The sequence below is a fragment of the Phodopus roborovskii genome, unplaced genomic scaffold (genome assembly GCF_943737965.1).
Source record: "Phodopus roborovskii unplaced genomic scaffold, PHOROB, whole genome shotgun sequence".
NCBI lineage: Eukaryota > Metazoa > Chordata > Mammalia > Rodentia > Cricetidae > Phodopus > Phodopus roborovskii.
In genome coordinates this window covers 757,590-783,386 of record NW_026125235.1, presented here as the reverse complement: position 1 = coordinate 783,386, position 25,797 = coordinate 757,590, and the positions used below count along the sequence as shown (strand labels likewise).

The 25,797-nt window shown below is 36.1% G+C and overlaps 1 protein-coding gene across 1 annotated transcript in view; it reads left to right on the top strand.

Moving 5' to 3' along the window:
* The first annotated feature begins 166 nt into the window (after window positions 1-166).
* The window catches only part of LOC127227228 (glutamate carboxypeptidase 2), a 64,505-nt gene continuing 38,874 nt past the window's right edge, over window positions 167-25,797 (top strand). The window contains exons 1-7 of the mRNA XM_051191567.1: window positions 167-307; window positions 2,747-2,855; window positions 4,215-4,401; window positions 11,841-11,942; window positions 16,482-16,607; window positions 17,830-18,016; window positions 22,649-22,742. Coding sequence (XP_051047524.1) covers window positions 187-307; window positions 2,747-2,855; window positions 4,215-4,401; window positions 11,841-11,942; window positions 16,482-16,607; window positions 17,830-18,016; window positions 22,649-22,742 — 926 coding nt within the window. The 5' untranslated portion in view covers window positions 167-186. The remainder of the gene's footprint in view (window positions 308-2,746; window positions 2,856-4,214; window positions 4,402-11,840; window positions 11,943-16,481; window positions 16,608-17,829; window positions 18,017-22,648; window positions 22,743-25,797) is intronic.

Below are 25,797 nucleotides of genomic sequence, written 5' to 3'. Positions count from 1 at the left end.
GTATTGTTTTTTCCTCCTGTGTAGCCCAGTTGGTTCAGAGTAAGGCAGAAATATCTGGGGGAGGAGAAAGTCTTGGGAAGCACTTCTATTGCCTCAGCTCAGAAGTGGGAGGAAATTTTCGCCAGCAGAGGCGCTGCTGTGGGCTAAAAGAGACCTGACAGAGGAGGAAGACTAGAGTTGGCTGAGATGTGGAACCCACTGCAGGACAGCGACTCTGTGTTGGGTCCGGGACGCCGCCAGCGCTGGCTCTGCGCAGGGACACTGGTGCTGGCTTTCTCTGGAATCTTCATCATTGGCTTCGTCTTTGGTAGGGTGCATTTGCGGGGCAAACCACAGAATCCCGGCTTAGTGGCCCCTTTTCCTACTGGTTCTGCACTCTGCAGCTCTGTCTGTACCAGACAGCTCTGTCTTGGATCTCCCCGGAATGTCTTGATTTGGGTGGGGGACGGAAGGAGCAATGCCGATGGTTTGTTGGCGTCTGAACCTGACTGAGTTTTACATAAACTGCTTGTAGGATTGAGCTGCATAGCTTAAAGTCAGATTAAAAAAAAAAAAAAAAAAAAAAAACAAAACCGAAAAAGTGGAACTGGAGCGGAATTTGAGCCACTGAACCCTGCCAGATGCCACTGCACTTCTCAGAAGAAACCAAGTGGCTCAGAATCCCCAGTGGCTGCGGATTCAGATCAGTTAGTAAGCTTGTCACTGAGTGCTTGCCTGCTTGGGGTTTCATCTAGCTCGTACCTGAGGCGGTTTCTGGGGCATTCCTCCCCAACCCTCATGCAGGAAACTGCTGTGAAAGGAATCTCCTTCTGTTCACATTGGTACTAACAGAGGCACATTCTGGGAAATGTTAATTACAGTCAGCACTCTCTTAGTAGGAGGTCTTTGAGCTTAGTTCAGAGTTAGCCCAACACTTCAAGAAAACTTGAGCAGCACAGGCTAGCACACTTATGAATTCCGAATGCGTATCACTAATTCTCAGTGAAAAAGTCACTGATTACCCATCTTTATGACTAAGCTAATACGATCAATTTAGAGACAATAGAACATGAAGCAGCATGAGGGGCTTTCCTAGAACAATGCTCAGGTCTTCTTTCTGACTTTAACACACAGTCCAGTGTAAGATGTTGTCCAAGTCGGCCTTCCTTGCTCTGAATTCAGTCACATCTTTCAGATTTGTAAAAATAGGTTATGGACCAGTTCCGTAACCTTGGGCCGTAGCTTCCAATCTTTTTTTTTTTTTTTAATTTATTGTATATAACCAAGTCAATTTAAATGACAACAAACATTTATTGACTAACACAAAGATATCAGTAACCATCTATGGATGTTGCAGGGTTTCACTGAGATATTTACTCAGAAAGATGATTTAAACTGAGTTTCCATCATTTTAATTTAAAAGTGAGAAACCAAGTTTGGAAAGGCTAGCATAGAATTCAAAAGGCTGAGTGTCGTAAAGACGATTTATCGTTATCTACTTTGTTACTTTGAGTTAGTGAGCCTTGGTTTTACTGCTCACTAACTCAGTTTGTTAGTGTCTTAGTGTTCTGTCGTGTCACCCCTCCCCCCCCCCTTTGCAGGACTCTATCTTGTTCCTGTATATTTTTTTTCAGACCTTGGTTCTAATCTATTGTCCTTAGGGTGTTCTTCCCTAACCTTCAGGTCCCTCAGTTTTGTACACAACCATGTGCCTCAATGTGAATATTTATATGCTTCAGTATTTATGCATATGTCATCAAAAACGGGAAAAGTTCCTCAAAGGTTGGCTGGGTAACCTTTTGTATTCCCAGTTCAGATACTCTGTAAACCCTGTAGTAATGCACTAATCCCTTCAGATTAAAATAAACTCATGAGGCCAGGGACTAAGGAGCTGTCTGTGGCTTTTGTATATTGGATTTCTTACAAGGCTATGGAGTACATTGTAGTCTATTGTAGGTTTCCAAACTTCAGTTTCTCAAACCTAATTTAACTGGAAACAAAAACACTTTTTTTTTGTATATTTTGTTTCAGTTTCAAATTCAAAGCAGACTAAAAGTCTGAGTGTTCTTTAATACTTTGAGATAGTTTATATACTTGAAATATAACCATAATTAAGATTCCTTTTTGATTATCTGCAATGTTTATATCTGTGGGAATGTTCTTGTAGGAGATGTGAGAGCAGGTGGCCACACAGAAGGGCATCACTTCCTCCAGAGATTGTTACCCATAATTGTGAACTGTCAGATTCAGATGGTGGTGCTTGGAATCAAACTTGGGTCCCTTGCAAGAACAGTACATGCAATTAACTGCTGAGCAATCTCTGTAGTCATTATACTCATAATTATTTCATTGTAATCATTTGTTAAATGGTTATTCTAGCTCTACAAATAAACAAGCAATTATTGGCAAGAGAAGATAATGTAGAAAATAATACTTTTTCAAAACATCTTATTTCCAATAGTTGAAACAATAATACCAAATTGAATTTCCTTATTAAACTTTTCTGAGAAGTAACAGCAACACACATAATTGAAATCTGTTTAAAATATATCACGCTTGTTTTTGCAATTAAATATATATATACATATATATATATGTGTGTGTGTATGTGTGTGTGTGTATACTGAAATGTTCTTTTCCCCAAAGAAACAAGGGAAATAAAACACCAAAAATCCTTACTACAAAAGATAATTAACTGTGTCTGACATAAAAATAAGACCGAGTCATAAGTTCACATCTCATTCATAATTTTGCTTGTATTTTTCAGGGTGGTTTATAAAATCTTCCAGTGACTCTACTAACATTGTTTCCCATCCTGGCATGAAGAAGGCATTTTTACATGAATTGAAGGCTGAGAACATCAACAATTTTTTATAGTAAGCATATACTTAAAAGTTGATATGGGTGTATATCAGAAAGCATTGTTCTGTTCAGATGTCTTGACACAACATTTCATTACAAAAACTTGGCTTTTCACAATGTTTTGTTAATTGAGGATTTTGTATTATGTTCCATAAGGAGAGGATTATAGCTTCAGCATTAACTTCATATCATTAGCAAGCTTCCATAGTGGGAATCAGCAAACATTTCATGTAACAGGCCAGCCATTGCAAACCAGCAAAAATCTGTCATAACTTAATCCTTCAGCACAAAAGAAGCCATAGGAAGTATGAGGAACCTGCACGTACCAGTTCTGTATCCATTGCACTGAATATTATATTCATGTGCACTGAAATTTGATTATGTGTTGATGCATTACAAAATACTGTCATGTTTCTCACATAATTAAAATGTAAAGCTCTTCTTTGCCTGTACCAAACCACATTGTAGCCACATTTAGATGAAGGAACTTTCTTTGCTGAGTGTCCTTTCAGAAAGATAGTATGTCTTAATCAAGAAACAATTTACTTTAGAATTCACAGAAGTTAGTTCAAACTCCATCTTGGCTCATTGATAAGGCAGTAACTATGAGTGAATAAGGAATCTTCCTAAGCATTTATTCTCATATCTATGAGATTATGATAAAAATACTACTGTGATAAGGATGAAGTTGGAAAGCAGATATTTTGAAAATTTAAAGACTAATTCTATTATTATTGAAATAGTTTAAAGTAAAAGAAATAAATGAATAAGTTTTAATAGTGTTGTATCTTTCATATTCTAGGCAAGAGTTCTACCATGAGCATACACTATGCCCTGGGTTTTATCCTCAACATGGCAAGAAACTAAAAGTTAGAAGTTTTCACAGTTATATTTATACTAAGTTAAAAATAAAACACATGAATATATACTTAGTTAATCTAACCACTTATAATGCTTTATAATTTTCAACAAATCAAAATAATATATGTCAAAATGTTTGAAATCCTTCTAATGCTGGAAGGATTTCCTAACGAATATGAAGTGATTGGATAAAAACAGGCCATTAAATATTTAACGTATGAATTGAACTGTATCTCTGTAGGTATATTTGTAGGCATATACATACATTGCTACATCAATTACAGTGGAGCGAAAAACATGAAAATGATTGCCTCTCATGGTTTCTTGTGGGCCTTGTTGAATGAGAGGTTTTGGGCTTAAACTTCTTTATGGAAAATTCTCTGCATCTTGTTTTTTTGCTGCACTATATTTTTCACTATAGGCATGACAATAGTAGTTTTGTCTTGGTGCTTTTTGGAGATAAAGACAAACTAGCCATTAATGTTTAAAAATTTTCAATGTTTCTTCACCAGTAATTTCACAAGGACACCACATTTGGCAGGAACAGAACACAATTTTAAGCTTGCAAAGCAAATTCATGCCCAGTGGAAAGAATTTGGTTTGGATTCAGTTGAATTGTCCCATTATGATGTATTGTTGTCCTACCCAAATAAGACTCTTCCCAACTACATCTCAATAATTGATGAAGATGGAAATGAGGTAAGGAAAAAAAATTTCCACTGCAATCCTGTAATATCTTCTCCACATATTTATAAAATTCAATATTATTGACATTTGTGATTTGCCTTTAGAGAGTATCCATATCAATGTCAGTTCATTTCTTAGAGTGTTTGAATTAGTGTGATTTGGGGAAGATGTTTGTGTAACTGAATGCTTCACTATAGTTACTTTTTATTTGGAGGTATAGTATAGCTACAGCAAAGAAATTACAATCCTATTTGTTAAGTCAGGGTCCATATTTGCCAAACATTGTCATGGTGATATTTTGTTTATGATATAACAAATAAAGCTTGCCTGAATTTTGTTTATGATATAACAAGTAAAGCTTCCCTGAAGATCACAGTGCAAAGCTAGCCACACTAGTCAGTCATAGAGGCTGGCTGGTGGTGGTACGTGCCTTTAATACCAGCATTAGAGAGGAGTATAAGATGGGAGGATTCTGGAGTCAGTCAGTCTACAGACATACTGAGGATAGGATTACTCATTTGGTCTGAGGCAGAGGTAAGAGCTAGTGGCTGGCTGCTGTGCTTTTCTGATCTTCAGGCAAGCTTTATTTGTTAGACCATAAACAAAATATCACCACAGATTATAATATAGTTAGTTGAAGTTGGTCTGATCAATACCTACATTCAATATGAAAACAATAACTAAAATATTAACCCCTATTAGTACATTTTCCAGAGCAGACTAATATATCTAGTAGAGTATATATATATATATAGCTTTATAGCTTCTAACAGATATTGTAATTGAAATATCTATTATACATAGCACTTTTCAAGCTATATACAAATTAGAACATTTTCATATCTAGCTTTCTTTTCAAATTGTTATTAAACTTTTCTTACTAATAATATACCAGTCTTTTCTTTTAATAAACATACATAAATATAGACACACATATTAAATCACTGATATGATACAATTCTAACTTTAATCATACATTTCTAGAGTGTACCATGCTTCTTGCTTGTGTTACCCTTCCTAGGGTAATTACTGTTCAACTACGAGCTTATTCTTTTCTGATACTTATTTTCTATTAGTAGCATTTTTGCATTGCTTTTATTTCAGATTCATTTAGTGGTTTTTGCTGTTGTGATCATTTAGGTCCATGCTTATCACTCTGGCCTAACTCCAATGTTCAAGTACTATTACTCATTTCTTTCTTCTGCTTTGTTTTTTTTTTAATTTTATTTATTTATTGCATATACAGTATTCTGTCTGCATAAATGCCTGCAGGCTAGAAGAGGGCATCAGACCTCATTACAGATGATGGTGAGCCACCATGTGGTTGCTGGGAATTGAACCCAGGGTCTCTGTAATAACAGTCAGTGCTTTTAACCTCTGAGCCATCTCTCCAGCCATACTCATTTCTTAAAATTAAAAAATAAATGAAATTGAAGAGATCTCCCAGATGAACTGGAGAGGGGAGTAGGGGAGGGATGGGTCCAGTTGTGCTGCTTAGAGGCAGTATGGAGTAGGGGACTGGATTAGGGAGAAACCCAGTGCTAGGGAAACTCCCAGGAATCCACAATAATGACCCCAGCTTAGACTCTTAGCAATAGTGGAGAGAGAGCCTGAACTGGCCATCTCCTGTAATCAGTTTGGTGACTACCTTACTTGTCATCAGACAGCCTTCATCTGGTATTGATGGAAGCAGATGCAAAGATCCACAGCCAACCACTGGGGCTAAGCTCTGGGGGTTCTATTGAAGAGAGGGAGAAGGGATTGTAGGGAGGCAAACCAGGGGTATCATGGTCATGACTGGGAACCCAGAGTGATAGCTGACCTGAATGCTTGGAAGCTCAGCAATTCTGAACCAACAGCCAGGGAGCCTTCATGTGATTTACCTAGGCCACATGAATGTGTATGACAGTTGTATAGTTTGGTCTGTTTCAGGGGCTCCTAGCAGTGGGACCAGGACCTGTCCCTGACATTTAAGCTTGCTTTTGGGAACCTATTTCCCATGCTGGCTCTCTTGCCCTGCCTTGATGCAAGGGTAAGAGCTTACTTCTGCCTCAGCATAATGTGCCATGCTTTGGTGACCCCCATGGGAGGCCTGCCCTTTCTGAATGGAGATGGAGGAGTGGATGTATGGTGGGGGGAGAGAAAAGGAAGGCAGCAAGGGAGGGAAGGGAGGAACAGAGAGAGGGAAACTGGTATTAGGACATAAAATGAAACTTTTAAGTGATAACTTTTTTGAAAAACTATATAGTGAACAACTTTAATATTCTTTAATATTTCAAACTCAAATGAAAACCAATTGGTCATGATGCATTTGCACGGTAGAACTAAAGCAACCAGCATAATTTTGATTGCCATAATACTGCTATATTTTTGAAATATGTATGTTTTATATCAACCTTTACCTTTTTTTAAATTAATTTATTTTTATTTTACATATGAATGCCAACTCCCTCTCCCTCCCTCCCTCTTCCCCTCTCCCACCCTCCCATTCTGCCTGACCACTTTCACCCCCCCATACCCCCCACTCTACATGTAGGGTGATGCCTTCCAGGAGGGGACATGTAAATCTGTCAAGTCATTTGAAGTAGGAACTAGGACTTCTCTCCTGTCTCTAGGTTAAGGGAGTATCCCTCCATGGGGGATGTGTCAGCAAGGTCCTTTTGTGCAACAGGAATACATCCTGGTTCCACTTTCTGAGGTCCCTTAGACTGCTCAGTCCTTCTAGCTGAGACCCATGTTCAGGGGGTCTGAGTCAGTCCCATGCTGGATTCCCAGCTATCAGTCTGGGTCCCGTTATCTCCTCCTTGTTCAGGTCAGCTGTCTCTATGTGTTTCTGCAGCATGGTCTTGTCCTCCCTCTCTGCATCTGGATTCCATTTTGTCTCAGTGTTTAGTTGTGGGTGTTTGCTTCTGTTTCCATCAGCTACTAGATGAGAGCTCTGTGATGGTGGATAAGTTATTCGTCGATCTCATTATCAGGGAAACCTTTTTAATCACACTGTTTATTCAGTTTTGATAGTGTCACACTCTAATCCTAGCATAAGGGAACCCAATTAAGGAAGATAATATTGGACTTAAGGCCAGTGTGGGCTACCTCATGAATTCTAGGCCACCTAAGATTACATATTGGAATTTTTGTTTTAAAAAAATGTAAATATTGCAGCAGTGGTATAGTGAGAAGTTACTTTTTACTGTTGATATATTTATGGGCTGGTGCACAGATATTTTGTTGGCATAATACTACCATGAGATACAAAAATAGAAACTTAAAGGAATAAAATAAAAGAAAATGTCTTTTTCTACTTTACCTAAATTTCAAAATTTTTCCTCCATTATTTTTTATGTACTTTCACACTTCAAAATTTGTATGATGGCGAAAGGTAAACCTAATGTTGACTTTACTATTTTGTCCTTATTGCTTTTGTCAGAGCTATGTCATTTTTGATGATGTGTTCAGATACTAAACTTGGTCTTTAGCAATCCTTTATAGCTTAACTTCATGTTTTATTAATTATGTGCTTACTTAAGGTTTCTTTTATTACTGTATTTGTGTTGACTTTGCAATTCCTTATAGCATCTTCTAAAGAATTCTCAATTTACTGATATCCAGTGTTTAGTAGATCACAACTGCTTCAGTTAACTCTCACAAGTTTGGATAAGAGGTATTTCAGTAATCACCAATGTTTAATTACTTTCCAACTTACATCTTTTCTTCTTATATTAGTTTCTTGTTTATTTGTTCATTCTTTTAGAGAGCTTCTTGCTAGCCTAGAATTTGCAATCCTCTTTCTCACCCTCCATTGTGCTGATATTGCATTACTACACTTGGCTTACAATTTTTATGTTTGATTTCATTGGCAGGTTTAATGCAATGTAAAAAATACACATTGTGAAAAGGTAATATGGTTTATAGGGAAAGGATTGTGCTAATTTTTTGTCTACTTGACAGAAATATTGACATATCTGGAATAGGGAATGTTATCTGAGGAAAATGCTTCTGTAGAATTGGCCTGCACACAACTCTTTGAGGTACTGTCTTGATTAGTGGTTGATGTGACTTTCAACCCCCTGTGGGCATGTCACTACTGGGATGGTGATCCTGGTTATATAATAAATCAGGCTGAACAAGCTGTGAGGAATAAGTCATTAAATAGAGTTCTTCATGACTTTTGATTCAGTGTCTTCTTCCTGGTCCCTGCCTTGACTTACAGCCTGGACTTCAGTGGTGGAATATAAACTGTAAACTGAAATAAATTCTTTTATTCTAAGTTGCTTTTGATCATGGTGTTTTAGCACAACAATAAAAATCCAACTAAGCCTTCTCTTAGAAAGTAGTATTGTTAGTTTATATTAATGTTCTGTTTCTTTGGCAAAAATGCATACTTAGTTTCGGGACTTCATCTTCATACTGGTTTAGTAGTTTTTGTCATCATTATTTGGTTGAAATCCCTTCTTTTTTTTTTTGTTGTTGTTGGTGATATCTAGTTTTATTATTATTATTATTATTATTTTTTATTTTACATGGTGATCCCAGTTCCCTCTCCTTCCCTTCCTCCCTCCCTTTTACCCCCTCACCCCCGTCACATGCACCCTGACCACTCTCCCCTCGCATCCCCCCACCCCAATTCCACATGTAGGGCAATGGCATCCAGGAGAGGTCATGTAAATCTGAAATATCTTCTTCATATTACTTCCTTCTGTGTTTACTAATCACATAAAGATTAATGTGATAGCTAAATGTGGTGATATATTTTTATAATTTAATAAAGCTAATTAAACCCAGAGATCCAGACAGTGGTGATACACACCTTTAATCTCAGCAGCCACACTAGCTAGCCACAGAGGCCAGGTGGTAGTGGTACACACTTCTAATCCCAGGTCTCAGGAGACAGAGGCAGACAGATGTCTGTTGTTTCAAGGCCACACTGAGCTACATGAAATTGATCCTCCCTAATAGATAAACAGCTAACATAATTGAATGTCAGCACATGGGATCACATGATTTTAAACCCAGCTGTAGGGAGATGGAGACAGGAGTGATATGGCTGGGTGGAAAGAAGAATATAAATAAGGCAGGAGACAGGAACTGACAGGATTGTAGTCTGAGGTTTAGTGGAGAGCAGAGCAGTCTGCATTTGCCTTTGAGGATTCGTGGAGAGCATTGTCTCTGAGGATTTGTGGAAATAGAATTGCTATTTCAGCTTGATAGAGGTAATTGGCTTGGCTGCTTTGCTTTTCTGATCTTCAGCTTGAACCCCAATATGTGTCTCTGGGTTTTTATATTTTGTGTTACAGTTAAGTACTATACTGAGTGTTGAAGTTATACTCTGATAGACAGGACATACAATTATTGTATTTTGGACAGAACTTTTTGGATGACCTTAATCTCATGTAATACTTTATCAGTTTTAGCATATTGTTTAAAATTTAACTATTTTGCTGTGTTGCTATCATTCCTCTTTAAGAGCTTTGTGTGTACTCTGAACCCCCTTATTTTATCCTTCTAATCTCTTAATATTTCTACTGTTTTTAATTTCTATGCTGAAATAAATTATGTCTATAAGTTTGTCTCCTAATATAATTTCTATAGCTTGCTATCTTTGCCTCTTTTAAAATTTCTTTTTGTTTTTTGATACTATCTGGTTATGTAGCACATGATAGTCTTGATTTTGTGTGTGCTCAGTGATTTTTTTTTTGGGGGGGTTCTGAGTTCTTCCTTTCTACTATTTGGACTTTTAAAGGTCTAAGTTAAAGGATGATGCATCTTGACAGTTTCTGCTGGGACTCTAGCAGTATTACCAACTGGAAATTACTCTAAAATAAATTCCCCAGCTAGGGGCATTTTGTACTATCTAAGTGATGAAAGGAATATTGTTTCCAGTTCTTTGAGGCCCTTTTTTCCTCCTCTATCTTGAATCACCATTTTCTGTGGATCAATTTATGTGTTGTTTATCCTTCACCCTAAAATATATTGTTCTTTGGAGACTACTTTATGCAAGACTCTTCTGTAAGACCTTCTTTCCTGAAGTATGTATTAATTTCCTGAAGACTGTGTTAATGTCTGTGTACCTTTCATGGGACCTTAACCTTTGATAGGTCCAACAAACAGAAATGGACTGTTATATTAGAGTCAGAGTTCATTACTTGTGTTAATTATGTTAATAACTTTTATTTTTATAAAAGTTTTGATGTTTTCAGTCGATACTCAAAGGATTCCATTGCTTCGGACCTTTAGTGAGGCAGTGGATAATGGTGAAGGGAGAGGTAGCACAAAATGCTAATGTCACAAGAAAGCAAATGATGAGGAAGATGCTGGCATGCCACAAATCCTTTAAAGTCGTACCTGCCTTCTTAGAATCCCCCATGACAGCGCCCCTTACCAGCAGGAAGTAGTTTAGAAAGAACGATGCCCAAATTCCCAAATATTGTCTATAAATATTTGTTTTCATTTAAATGGACTTGGTTATATAAAATAAATAAAAAAGTAAAAAAAATAAGTTATTAAAAAAAAAAAGTCATACCTGCCACTGAGCAATCACCCACAAGGTCCCATCTCATAGAGTTCGTACTTTCTTGTGATACCGACACACTGGCAACAAACCCTTTAAAACACAGACATTGTGGAATATTCAGTACCTAACCCTATAGTGCTGATTTAGTGGTACCTCTCAGAATTCCTGTTGCATATATTTTTGTTTGCTATTTTAAGATGTTCTTAATAGCCTTTGCTTCTGTAATTTAATGGTGATATACTTAAGTAGATACACAACTATGCATGTTGGTTAGTGTTTTTCATTATTTCAAATATGACTGTTGTTCAGTGTATTAGAATACTTTTGTGGATGGATCTCTCAATGGTGTAACTTTATTGTTAAAGCAAAGTTGTTATTTAAATTGTTCCAACATTATTATAATAATTATTACATTTGCTATGCAAAGCTATATTTCCATTTGAGGACTTTAAATTATGTTTGCAGACATTTTCTCCTTAAATAGAAGCTGGTGCTTATGAGTTTTGTAAGGACTCTCAAGAAGTTAAATCTCTTCTAGACTATTGTGTAGCATCTATGTTTCTCGGCTGTTGCTATCTAGAACTCTTAAGAGGGTGAATCTCTTCTAACCTACTGTGGAGCACCTGTGTATCTGGGCTGTTGCTTTTTGGGACTCCTATGTGATTTAATCATTTCTAGCCTACTATGGAGGAACTGTGTATATGGAATGTTGTTATCTTGGATGCTCATGAAGTTAGATCTCTTGTAGCCTACTATGGAGCACAGGTCTAGCTGGGTTGTTGTTTCTGGAATTCTCATGAGATGAAGTCTCTTCTATTCTACTGTGAAACACCTGTGTATAAGCAGTGTGATACCTGGCAGGAGAGATGGATACATTTTTCTTCCTTGCTGTGATAAACGTTAACTGATTTACTCTTGATTATCTTGTTTGTTTCTCTAGATTTTCAACACATCACTATCTGAACTGCCACCTCCAGGGTATGAGAACATCTCAGATGTAGTGCCACCCTTCAGTGCCTTCTCTCCTCAAGGGACACCAGAGGTAACAATGTATCACAGCACACTACAAATAAGGACAGAAGTCCCATTTCCTCATACATTTAGCCAATAATTTAACTGAAATAAGAGGGGGTTGCTATATAATTCAAATTTATTCCTTTTCCACACTTAACAATTTTTTTTGTTGTTCATGGTGCTTTTAAAAATAAAATTTTCTGTAATGAGATGTGTAAGCTTACATATTTTTGACAAATCCACATTTCTGTGTAATCAAAATCCTTGATGCATATAGTATTGCCATTAGTTCAGAAAATTCCTTTAAGCTTCTTCTCAATTTCACACATAAAGGAGGAAATCCTTGCTCTGGACTCTCTCTCTCTCTCTCTCTCTCTCTCTCTCTCTCTCTCTCTCTCTCTTTGTGTATGTGTGCACGTGCATTTTCATCACTATGTCCAAAAGAAAATGCCTAAGATAAGCAACTGACTAAGACACTGGCCATTGTCGTTGTCTTTGTAGTGTTCACTGTCATGGACACCATACTGACCACTAAGAAGATCACAGTGGTGGTCAGTTGTGCTACTCTCTAGTCAATGATAGTGGTGGTCAGTTGTAGAGTTCACCAAGATGGCAACTCATAATTGTTAATGTGATGTAATTCATAGTGGTCATTGATGTGGTCAGTGGTAGTGTTCACTATGTTGGTCAACAATATTCATCACTGGGCTGGTCTCAGTGGTGATCAGTTGTACCGTCCAGTGTGATAGAAGGTCATAGTGGTCAATATTCTGGTCATCTGTGATAGTTCTGGTGGTTACTTTGGTGGTCAAATGGGTTGGTCAGTGGATGTGGTCACCAGTGGTCAGGCATAGTGGACACTGTGTGGAATGGTTATAATGATCAGTTATAATGATTTTGTGACAATTAGCTGTGTGACAGTCTTCCTGTGGTCAGCTGTAGTGGTAAAGTATAATTGTTACTAATGTGGTCAGTTGTAGTAGTTACAAATAGCCACATTATTCATTGTGATGTGATGATCTGTTGTCATGGTAACTATGGTGGTCACTTACAGTGTTCATTACAATGGTCAGCTGTGGTGTTCTGTCACACATGCTTGCTACAAATATCTATTCATTCTTTTAGTGTCAAACACATAATTTGTTCCTAACTCCACCTTTCTTGCAGCAGTATCATACTGTCTTAGTGTGTTTCTCTGTGTACATCAAACAAAGATACTGCTATGTTGTAGCAAATAAAGAATTTTCTAAGATCCAATTTGTATCAGTTTATATACCCATTTGTAATAATGTGCATGTCCCACTTCCCTCAAATTTTCATAAGCATTCAAAATATATCCCTATAGTTTTAATTTAATTTGTTTTAATTCAAGTTTTTCTTCATTACTAATGAGGTCATTCATTCCTAAACATACATATTCAACACCCAATCTGTGTTTTCACTTTGCAAATGGCTAACTATAGTCATTTTGCTTTTTTGGAAAATTTCTGACATTTTTTATCAGGTTTTTCGGTATTTTAAGTATTACATGCAACCCTAAAAATTTTAGATATCACAAATATCTTTGAAGTTTACAATTGTTGACTTTCTTGTCTGTATTTTCTTCTGTTCTGAAAAAAATTCCATATTTTGATTCTGTCAATTAATTCTATATATTTTTACTTCAAACATTTAAGAAGTTATCTATATTATTTATAATAGTTCTCTTTAAACAGATGTGTATGACATACAAGATGTATAACATGTAAGATATGAAATAATAAAACTTCATTTCAAAGATATGATTAATTTGCCATATCAGAGTCAAATATAAGGACAAATACCATGAGATAATAGCATGTGTAACAATGAAATATAGTTTAAAATTACCGTAAAAATATAAAATACACTTAAACATCTTAGAGTATTAGTTTAGTGGGTGCTAGCTGAAGAGCACTGTGAAATATATTGTGCAGTTAAAATATTGTATGTGAAAACAGATTATGCTTCCAAATAGAGGTATAGCATATTATTAAGAGAAAATTATAGCCACACACAGATAGTTTGTAGTTCTATTGAGAAATTCATTGAAATACACTATAGCGTTAAATATGTAATTATTTTACTCATAGGAACGTATTACAACCCAGGCCTGGTGGATAAGGCTTGTGACCTGACAGCTCAGAAGAATGAGGCAGGAGGATTGCTATGAGTTTGAGACCAGTCTGGCCTACATAGTTTTTCTCCTCTCATAAAGAAATTGTAAACGTCATTATTTTTATTTTTTTCAAGCATTCTTAAATTCTTCTACAATATTGAGCAGTGATATAGAAGGTGTCATTTTTTATGTTATCCCTATTTAGATTCACATAGAAGGCACATGTCTTGACTGTGTTGATTTTCTCGGTGATCTGTAACCAAGCCAGTACAGTATTAATTTTCTACTAATTATTTGGCTTCTTATGTGTAAGCAGTATAGGTCTATGTAGTCCAAATCCTGCGGATCATATAACCCTCACACATGCATTAGGCTATTTGAAATTTTCAATTTCACAACATCTATACACATACTATAGTGTTTCTCAGGTTTTTAATATATGCCACAAATGGAGAGTTTGCAAAGCACAGATTCTGGTTTCCAGCCCATGAGTTTCAGAAGGTCTGAGAATATACCCAAGAGATCAGGGGTACTTCTTATAAGGTCCTCTGTGCAGCTTCACTCCAGGACCATTCTTTGAGAATAGCTGATTTTCTCACCCAAATTTCTATATTGATAAGGCAGAACAACAGAAGCTTAAAAGAATCAAGGAAAATTCCAAGCTAAGGGCCAGATTATACTCACAATCATAGAACAACAGCTCAGTGTAAATCATACAAGAAGGCCATTGTCTAAAACAAAGTGCTTTTTCAACTCAGAGGACAAATTGCCCAGAGAGTGTTATCTACTGGTTACTTTTGTTTGCAACATTTTAAACCATTTTTAATCTATTGGTTACTTTTGTTTGCAACATTTTAAACCATTTTAATCTATTGGTTACTTTTGTTTGCAACATTTTAAACCAATGCTTTCTCCAATCCATTCTCCAGAACATTTTGTTTTATGACAAAAATAGCTGTTATTTTGTAATTTTTAAGGGAGAGAAGTTCCCAAAAATTGTGAGTTTCTCCCAAGTGAGAACTAACTGGTAAAATCCAGAAATGTGAACAGACCAGTTTCATCTCCCTGTGTCTGTCTCATCCCAGTCAGTCTGTTTGCTCACTCTTCTCTCTTTCTTTACCTATTTTCTCTTGTTTGATAACTCTAGTTAGTTGAGGTCATCTACTGCCCTATAAGGAAACCTACGAGTGGCTACTCCTTCACTAAAGGATGATTCATTCTCTCCTACCAATTAATTACCACCTATAGCTTCTAAGTAACGGAAGGGGCAGCACCTATCAATGCAGGAACCATGCATGGCCTGATCTTCTGATAGTAGCCACTGAATCTCCAAGCTCCTGAATGCAACATCCACTGTGTTCAGGAGATAGCATTTCATAGTACCTGTCTCTATCCTAAGCTCTTACATTCTTTTGAAAGACCTTCCCTGTATTTGAAGCAGATCATTCACTGAAGAATAACCTAGAAAGTATATCTTAGAACCAGACCATTACAAAGGTTTTTAAGTTAATCCTTAAGGAATTGAAATAATTGTGAAACTACAGAAAAATACAGTCATATATAGATTTGGGTTTTTCATAATTAATATTTTGTGGATTGGACATTGAGCCTAGAGCCTGGTACATTCTGATTAAATATTATATCATGATGTTATATTCTCAGTGTGTGTTCATATGTGTTCATATATTTTTTAAATGGAAGAAGCTAAGTAGTAAACAAATGTTAGTACTTAAAACTTCTTCAGATATAAATGACCAGATATGCCATTGCTTCAGAAATATTGTTATTTATAGTATGCTGGAAATTATATTCCTTGCAGGCACTTGGTTTCATAAAGGTATGATTAACCTGTTTTAGATGCCTGTGCAAAATAAATGGATGTCTACATCACTTTCCAGAAATCGTTTAAGTACTGGATAAAAAAATGTCTTTATAAATTCAATGTTGAGACTTAGGGATGACATTATGCTTGCATGTGATCACACAAATTACTGGAACTAAACCCATCAAACATGGCAGTTTTTCATCTCTGATGTTTGTGAAGATCCAGTAAATTCTTATTTGATTGTACAGTCTAAAGAGAAGAAAGCTCTTTCATAAAGGGCTTGTCAACCTATGGTGGCTGGATATTTTCAGATTACATGTAGCAATTTAAATACTGATATAATTATTTGGGCTATTTCTACATTTTATAGTTACTCAATAAAAGATAGGTAAAAGAAAATTTATCTTTTAACTCATATGTCTCTTAACTTGTCTAATTATGTTTTTCAGTTAAGTTAACATCTCCTTTTTCTCATTTGAGGCTAATCTGTCATAGACCACTTGGAGGTTGTTGCTTTATCTTTATCTCTTTCAGTGTCAAACATCACTCATTCATACATACTTCATGTGCTACATTTTCTATTACATTTTTCTTGTTCTCAACAGGGGGATCTAGTATATGTTAACTATGCACGAACTGAAGACTTCTTTAAACTGGAACGGGACATGAAGATTAATTGTTCTGGAAAGATAGTGATAGCCAGATATGGCAAAGTGTTCAGAGGAAATAAGGTATGGGAATGATGTTCTTGCAGATGAACTGGAGATCATCATGCTCAACTAAATAATACAAATACTGCATTTCTCCCTCATAAACAGAACAAGATACAAACAGCAAGATCAAAATCACACATGAAAATGGAAGGGAAGTGGCCTATTTATTAGCAAAAAAGAGAGAACCAGGAAAAGTGATGGGAGAAACAAGAGGTTAATACAAAGAGGAATATAAACAGAGCATGCAATGTTCATGTGTGAATTTGCTCTAATGAATTGATTATTTTGTGTGATGCATATGTGATGATGACATTTTTAAAGTTTACCTCTTTCAATAATCTAAAATATTGCATATATCTTTTCATGTGTTAAACCACCTCCTTAAAGTTTTTTGAGATTATTATTGTCTTGACTCTATACACTCCCACCTTACAAGGAAGACACCTAATGTATAGAGTGTTTTTGATTTGTCTTCTTGAAATTCTTACTTTATTGACAACAGTGAATGCAGCTGTTTTTTCTGTACCTGCAAGTTTCTCTGACTTAGTGGCTGGAGAGATGGCTCAGAGGTTAAGAGCATTAACTGCACTTAAACATGGTGGCTCACAGCCATGTAACATGAGATCCGATGCCTTCTTCTGGTGTGCATGAAAACATGCAGATAAAATGCTATGTACATAGTATATAAATAAGTCTTTTTAAAAAAAAACAATGAAAATATCACCCTGGGTTTCTGGCTAATTTACAGTAATTTTATTTTAAATATTATCTTCAAAGACTTACTAAGGTAAATTTAATATGGATCACTGTTACAAGTAATGAAAAAAGCCAAACATTCCCTTCCTGACACAGATTTAATAGAAATTTTGCTTGGAGATTCTACTTGCTTACTATGCTTCTGGAAAATCAACGTGAACAGCAAATCCTTGCTCACACTGTGATGGGAATATTCTAGGTTTGCTGCTCTGCAAACCTATCGCCTTTGAGATTTTGTAGTAGCATGCAGGCCTAGCGTTATATAGCTGTAACCCATTGGGAGGCCAAGGCAGGAAGATTACAAGTTCAAGGCCTTCCTGAGCTACAGAGTGGATTTAAGTTCAGCCTTGGAAACTCAGCGATACCAGATCTTTAAAATAGAAGTGAAAGCTTATGTATTCATTTCATGTAATTGTGGCTTCTGCCATTACTAAGTCTGGAGTATCATAACCTAAACTGAGAAAAGAAACACCATATCTTCTAGGTTAAAAATGCTCAACTGGCAGGTGCAAAAGGAATCATTCTGTACTCAGACCCCGCTGACTACTTTGTTCCTGGGGTGAAGCCCTATCCAGATGGCTGGAACCTCCCTGGAGCTGGTGTTCAGCGTGGGAATGTCTTAAATCTTAATGGTGCAGGTGATCCCCTCACACCAGGTTACCCAGCCAATGGTGAGTGATCAGACCCAAACAATCATAAGAAACTCACTGTTTCAAATTATTTTTCCAAAAAACTAAGGATATATATTTTCTCATTTCCTTTGAATCATAGAAATAAAATGTTTCAAATTCTGAAAATCTTTGGTTTATGTTTCTTACCTCATATTTTAATGCTTGAACCCAATAGGTTTCAAATTCAGACTTCTTTTTTCACATATTGGCATATATAATATGGTTCACGTAAAATATAATCCATTGGCATATAATATTGTTCATGTATAATATAATGCCTGACACTTACATAGGGGTGTATCTACTATACACCCCTATAACAAGAATGCATTTAAAGTAATTTTGTAGCAATGTATGGGATTGTCAGCAGTGAACATGGGCTAAAAGGAATGTAAGTAGACTCACATCACATCTGTTCTAGGTCTTTTTTTTTTTTTTTTTTCTGGCCATGAGTTTTGTTTAGGTAGGGATTTCTCCTTAAGGAAATTCACTCAAAACTCACAATTCCCATGAGTACAGTTTTTACTTTTCTAGTAAGGAGCAGAAGAGCAAAATGTCTCATAAAGTGTTTAGTGTACTAAGGATAGAGAGCCCAATTAGTACACTAAGGATACAGCAGATTTTGCTGCTTTGCAAAATTAAATGATGATTATCAAGTAATGTTTCCTAAATGATGTCTTCTGCATGCCTCAGAAAACTTACAGCAATGTGGTATTTTGATCTCTGCTTGGAGGAAATTGAGACTAGGTGCAAGCAGTCTGCCCATCATCATCACACCACTAAGCAGGGTACTGGAGTTCAAAGTCCCAGTGTGGCCTCAGAGTCCACATTCTTGTCTTTTGCTGAAATGCTGCCTAGCTAAATATTAATTAAACATAAATTGTTTTGGATGCATGTAACTATCAGATGATATCAACAAATATGGGTTCATTTAGTTTTCAAGCTTGGGACAGAGCCAACTTGGAAAATGGAGTTTGTGAAAGTACCCACGGCATTTATGTATTTATTTTTCATTTCTGCTTCATGAAATTGTACATTTCTACAAGGCTTATGTGTTTGGAGGGTTTGCAAACATTCTATAAAACATAGAGCATTGTCATAGCTGTTTTTATTCTTTAAAACCACTTTATATTACTCTACCATAAAGTAGAGTCACATTAATAGTGTGCAGCTATTGTTAGGCTTCTTATGCCACAGGGTATGACACCACACCCATCTACATATGAGCAGAATTACTTTGGCTCAGTGGGTTTTTAATAAAGTAGGTAAACAAAGCATGTAGTGGTTAATGGGGAGCTGGAAGGAGCAGCAATGAACATGATCGAGATAAATTTTATACATGTATCCATAATGAGTTTCTTTGATATCCATCTTTCCTTCTGACCCAGTTGGTGTTTCCAGGAGCAGTTGAGTCTAATTGTCAAGAAAACAAACAAACAAACAAACAAACCCTAAACCATTTAAATGCCATATTCTGGAGGTCTTTGAAAGGTTTGAAGAATGCCTATCAATTTAAACTATATCTCTATATTTCTAGAAAACCCAACTAACTGAACTTTTTTGACTATCATAGGTAACTATCAATAACCTGTATTTATTGTACACTACATTTTAAATAAATATAAACACAATACCTAAACAAGAGGAGAAATATACATATAACAAAATTGACTTTGTATTTGTATCAATAACTGAAAGTCCATTCCAATACAAAGTATTCATTTCTATACCACATTCCCCTTTTATCTTTAAAAAGAGATTGTCTGTGATTATTAACCATTTTTTATCTTTTCTTATTTAACATACTGATCCCAGTTCCCTTTCCCTTCCTCCTTCTCTCCCTCCCTCCCATGCCCCCCAACCACCCTCTCATCCCATTCCCCCCACCCACCACCACTCCACTCCCCCTCACTCTACAGGGAGAGTGATGCCTTCCAGGAGGGATCAACAAAATCTGTGGAGTCATTTCGAGTAGGGACTAAGCCTCCTGCCTCTAGTTTAAGGGAGTATCCCTCCATGGGGAATATTCTCCCAAAGTCCTTTTGTGCACCAGGGATACATCCTAGTTCATTAACCATTTATAACCAACCCCAATTTAAATGAAAACAAATATAAACAATATTTGGGAATTTGGGCATCGTTCTTTCCAAACTGCTTCCTGCTGTTATACCATGGGGATCCTACGTAGATGCAGAAATCCTGGCTGTAGTGGTCTGCAAGGCTGCCTTTTCTCAGATGTTTTGAATGTTGGATAACCTGTGATACTGTTTCAGGTGGTCTTTCTTGCAAACCACATTAGTCTGGAAGGGATCCACAGCCTTTTATTTTCTGTAGGAACAAAAAAAGAAATTATTTTTCCTGTAACCTGTCCTTAGACTTAAATTCTGAAGTCAAAGCATTTTTGAAATATATAAATTGGATTAACCCAGAAGCATTTCTTTTTGCAGTTGTTGCTGTTTCCTCAGTACTCAAACAATTGAAAGATAACACAATAGCACAGAGTATCCAGACTCTCTGTGTATTTTTCATTTTTTTAAACGTTTTTTATTATTCTCTTTCTTTTCCTTTTGTTATTATTTTTTCTGAGACAGGTTTTCACTGTGAATTTTTTCTGCCCTGAAATTCACACTGTTCACTAGGTTCGCCTTGAAATCACAGAGATCTGTTTTCCTCTGCCACCTGAGTGCTGGGATTAAAGGCCTGTGTCACCACTGCCCAGTCACTTTATTTCTTTTTTAACCAAATATTCTTTTTATTTTCTCTCCCCAGCCTATGTATATTTTTAAACACACTGTGAAAACCTTTTAGGTTTTACTTCATCTGAATTTGTCTTTACTGTATATCTCTACCTGTTTTCTAGGCACAAGTCTTGTATCTGCTATACAGCATTGCTAAAATTAAAGCAGTGGCTGTTTCAGCTTCTGGATTTCCAAGATGTCAGGAGTATGTTTACCACTAGCACTGAGAGCTGTGCTCATTGCCTTGGTCTAGGCCACCATCCAGCAGCATGCTGTCAGCTTGAAGATGTGGTCACTACCATTGCCAGCTACACATAAAAAACATTCTTTTTTTGGTAACAGGGCCTCTTGAAAGAGCCCTGAAAATTTTTGCTACTTAGTCAAGTCAGGAAGACTCCCTTAAAGGAGTTGCACAAGTCTCTGCTTGTCTGTAGCAAAACAGAGCCCACCTGAGAAAAACACTGCTACCAAGAAACCTTGCTTGTTTCTGCTCTTTTGTTTATAAAATTCCTTTTTCAGCTTTTTCAAGGTTTAAGTGGAAGTTCTTAGTACCCATGTTGCAAGCACCAATTTGTTACAAGCATTTTCCCACCATCCTGGTCCCACAGCCACATTATCCCTCAAAACACATGGAGATGCCGCATTAATATATTGCTGTTGGCCAGTGTTATTGGCTAGCTCTGTATAATATTATTAACCCATAATTACTAATATCTAATATATGTATTTCTATATGGTCTTTTCTTACTCAGAATGTCAGACTCGGGTTTTCTGACCCCTAAAGGAAGGGATATGATGGAGACATCCATGTTAGGATTGAATGTTCCAAGGTCTCTCACTCTCTGAACATTTTCCCATTGTGGGTCTTTGCTTTTGTTCCCATCTGCTATAGAAAGAAGCTTCTCTGATGATGTTTGTGCAAGGCACTTATCTATGAGTATAGAAGAATGTCATTAGGAATCATTTTATTGGTGCATTTTCTGTAGCAGAAAAGTAGTGTTTGGTTTTCCTTTAGGTCCCTGGCCTATCCAACTTCAGGTTCTTGGCCGCCAAATGGGTAGTATCAGGGATGGGTTCCAATTTATCAAGTGGGTTTTAAGTCCATTCAGATATTGTTTTGTTTCTCACACAAGCTTTGTGCCTCTATTTCACTAGCTCACCTTGCATCAAGTCATTTATTATTTTAGATTGAAGGGCTTCTATTGTTGGGTCAGTGTTTATCTTTCTTCATGTGTTGTAACTTTGAGTACCATGAAAACTAATCTGAAAGAGTGAAGGCTCTATGGTCTCCAACTTAACTTCTTCATGTACAGCTAGTCTTGTAGATGATGTTTTCAGCAATAGGGCCTTATCACCAGTTTAGGGAGAACAACTAATAGTCATGACAATAGTCCCTGTTGTTTGGAGGTTTCCATGGGGGCTTGTTTGGTTAACAACTCAATTAGGTGTAACCCATTCCCAGCACTGATGATGAGAGATATCTAACTGGGGCTTTCTACCATTATTGGTTTATTCCACTTAGATTTTTTTCATTACCTATATATTTTAAGAGTCTTCTACAGTGTTAAGTTTCTACACAGCTCCTCAAAAGGTTCTTGGTTTTATCTGTCCCTACTTATACTCCCTCTCTCACCTTTTTTTCTTGGGTCAATAAGTAGAAATGGAAATGCTGAAAAAAAGCACTTTTGTGTTTGGCATTTTTAAGAGAGTTACTCTAGATCATTAAGTGACTTCATGTCCTCACAAGCTTATGTAAGAATTTCAGTTTCTCCATATTTTTTGACATTTGGAATTTTACCATTTCTAAAATATATGAAAGAATGTGCTTAATCTTATTTGCAGAAATCCACTTGAAAAAGACTTTTTAGTGACAAATACTCTTTCTATTCATCAGAATATGCTTATAGGCATGAGTTGACAGAGGCTGTAGGACTCCCAAGTATACCTGTCCATCCAATTGGATATGATGATGCACAGAAGCTTCTAGAGTAAGTTTGACAGAGAAAATAAAATAATCATGTTTTGTTATTTCTCATTCTTGAAAATATTCAAATGTTTTACTTTAATCTTTAATTTTGGTACTTTGTTCTCTGTATGGATACAATGTACAATGCTTATGTAATTTTAAAGAATTCTAGTTCTGATTCAGAAATTTATTTTGTGTTTGGATATTCAATGTATGACAGGCATGAAAATTATCATTATGGATTTCAGCTGTAGGGCAAATTTTTGATAATTCCTGGAACCATGTTGTTGAGAGCCCCACTTACCTATTTGTGACACATTCCTGTTTCCCAAAGGCAGGTAGTGGTCAGTTGTGACAAGGATGATAAGATAGGCTTTTTCAAGACACATAGTACTCATTAGAGGCAAAGCTTGGCCAATTAAATGTCATACTGTCATTTCATCTTTCATTTTCTTCTCTCCCTTTAACCTTTACCTTGTGTCAGAATGGCAACTAGTTTATTATTACTTTCCTAACATTCTCTAGCTTCCACCTCCTCTTTCTCCCCAGCCCCTTTTCAATATATCTCTTAATAATCAATCTTTTCAATCTTATTTTTGAACTTCTACTCCTTTGAAGAACAGAATAATAATATAAAAGTCACAAGTGTTCAATTTTTAATCATTTTTAATCTGTATTTATGTTCCATTTCTGCATTCATTAATTTTTTTTTCGGCATTCATTCTTAAGCTTTCCCATTTCCTGTCTGAGTCTCTTCCTTCTGCTTGCCTTTCATGGTTCAGTTCCCTTTAAAAGAAACGAAAGGAATTTCTATGAAAATGAAGTTGAAAGAATCAAAGCATCTTGTCAGTAATCCTGGCTGAGCCTCTCAGGTCCTGGAAATACAAGGGTGCTCATCATGCCTAGCCTTAAAGCATTCTTAATCATTTATTTGTCACATCAATAAGAAATCTTTTCATGAGATAGTTTAACAGTTTCACAAGTGAGGGTCCCTATATCCAGAAATCAGAGCTATGTGTACAATCTAAGGACAGATTTTTTTTTAAATTTATTTTTCTTATTTTACATATCTATCCCAGTTCCCTTTCTTTCCCTCCCTACCTCTCTCCCACCCTCCCATGCCCCCCCGAACACCCTTCCATCCCACCCCCAGCCACTCCACATGTAGGATGATACCTTCCAGGAGGGGTCATCTAAATCTGTCAAGTCATTTGGAGTAGGGACTAGGCCCCCATAATGGCAGATTTTTAGGTTTGGGCTATTAGCTTTGCCACTTGGGCTATGATTAAGTTTGTGGGACAACCTTTACAAGCACCATGGAACATGTATTTAGGTAAATGTATTGAAAACTTAAATCAAAACATTTATATTAAAGATAAATATTATTATAAGATTACTTGTGATAGTGAAATGATTTAAATAATGAAAACTTTCAATCCCATCAAGCATCATTAGTTATGATACCATATAAAGCAATAAAATACAGAATAATATTAGGCAAGAATATTTAATAATGTGGAATATTTTTGTGATGCATTAAATTGAAAAGTAGATTTTAAAAAACAATATATCTTATTATTGCAGTTATAAAACCTATTAAGACCCTATATGTTCCTTGTAATTAGAAAGAAAATGGACAGAATTCCTTAGGATGAGATGTATTACTTAGTCAAAACTGCTAATTCTTTGGACTGGATAGAAAAAGATAAGTATTAACTGTCCTAACTGAGGTAGGATCATTATTTGATTAAAAAATTGCAACCTTCTAAGTGGGCTGTTTTGTGCATGAAGTTCCTTCTTTTTTTTTTTTTTTTTGTATTACTAAAGTCTTCCATCACATGATGATACTGCAGTTTGTTTAAACATTGACTATTTGAAGGACAACTAAGGTTGTTCCTTGTCTTTGTTTTTATGAAAAAAGCAGCTATGGAAAACTGTGTGTGTGTATTTCTTGCCAATATAGTCTTCATTTCTGTGGTGTACAGTTTTGAGTCACATTAATATAACTGATATACTTTGATAAAGATCTCCTAACAGTGGGAATTGGGACTATGTCTGACTATTTTGCCTGCTTTTGAGAATCTTTCCCTCCTACTGTGTTACTTTGTCCAGCCTTGATATGATGTTATGTCCCTAGTGTTACTGTATCTTGATATAAAGTGTTTGGTTGGTATCTCTGAGAAGTCTGCTCTTTTCTGAAGGAAAATTGAGGAGTAGATCTAGGGAAGAGGGGAAGTTAGGGATAAATGTCTGCAACAGCTTCATCTATCATTTGTTCTTGGTCTATACTCCTTACCACCATGTCCCAGGACTCACTTGTTTCACTCTCTCACATTACTTAGGATATTGGCATGTCATTTCACTCAGCTTTCTTAGCATCTCTACAAGTTCAAATGCACATTCTTATGCTTTTCCAGCAGTGTTTACTAACCAAGACATCTCCTCACACATTTAATGTTTTTTTTGGTAGTGAAAAATACATTATATACATTTTGTAGTGCATTTTCTGAAATTCTGTCTATTATCAAAACTAATGAGATAGGGAAAAAGAGGGCAGATTAACTTTTTTCACAGAATTTTAAAAACAGATTACACTCTTTAATATTTCTAGGAAGAGATAATCTTAATGATTTTTTTTCATAGACTGAGAATTTCATCTATCTATATACTTTGTTTTGGTGAAATCCACCTCCCATTCATTCCTATCCAGGTCCTCCCGTATCCCACCACCACTATACCTTCCAAACTGCATCTTTTCTTTTCTTTTCTTCTTTAAATGCCTGAAGTTCAATTAGGGCTTTTAGTATGTTCATAGATTGTAAGAACACACATAGCCTCTCTGGAGATACATTCCTAAAGAAAACTAACTCTACCTTTCCTAGAGATCAATTACAACAGTCCTGATAATAGGGCACTCTGACCTTCTCACAACTTTAAACTTCCATCTCCTCTGACTTAATTTTCTGTAGGTCTCCTGCCTACAGTCACAGTTTCTTGATAGAGCTGCCAAATTATGTCCAGAGATATATTTTTATTTTATTTGTAAGATTTTTAAATCTTATGCCTACAGTTGTTTT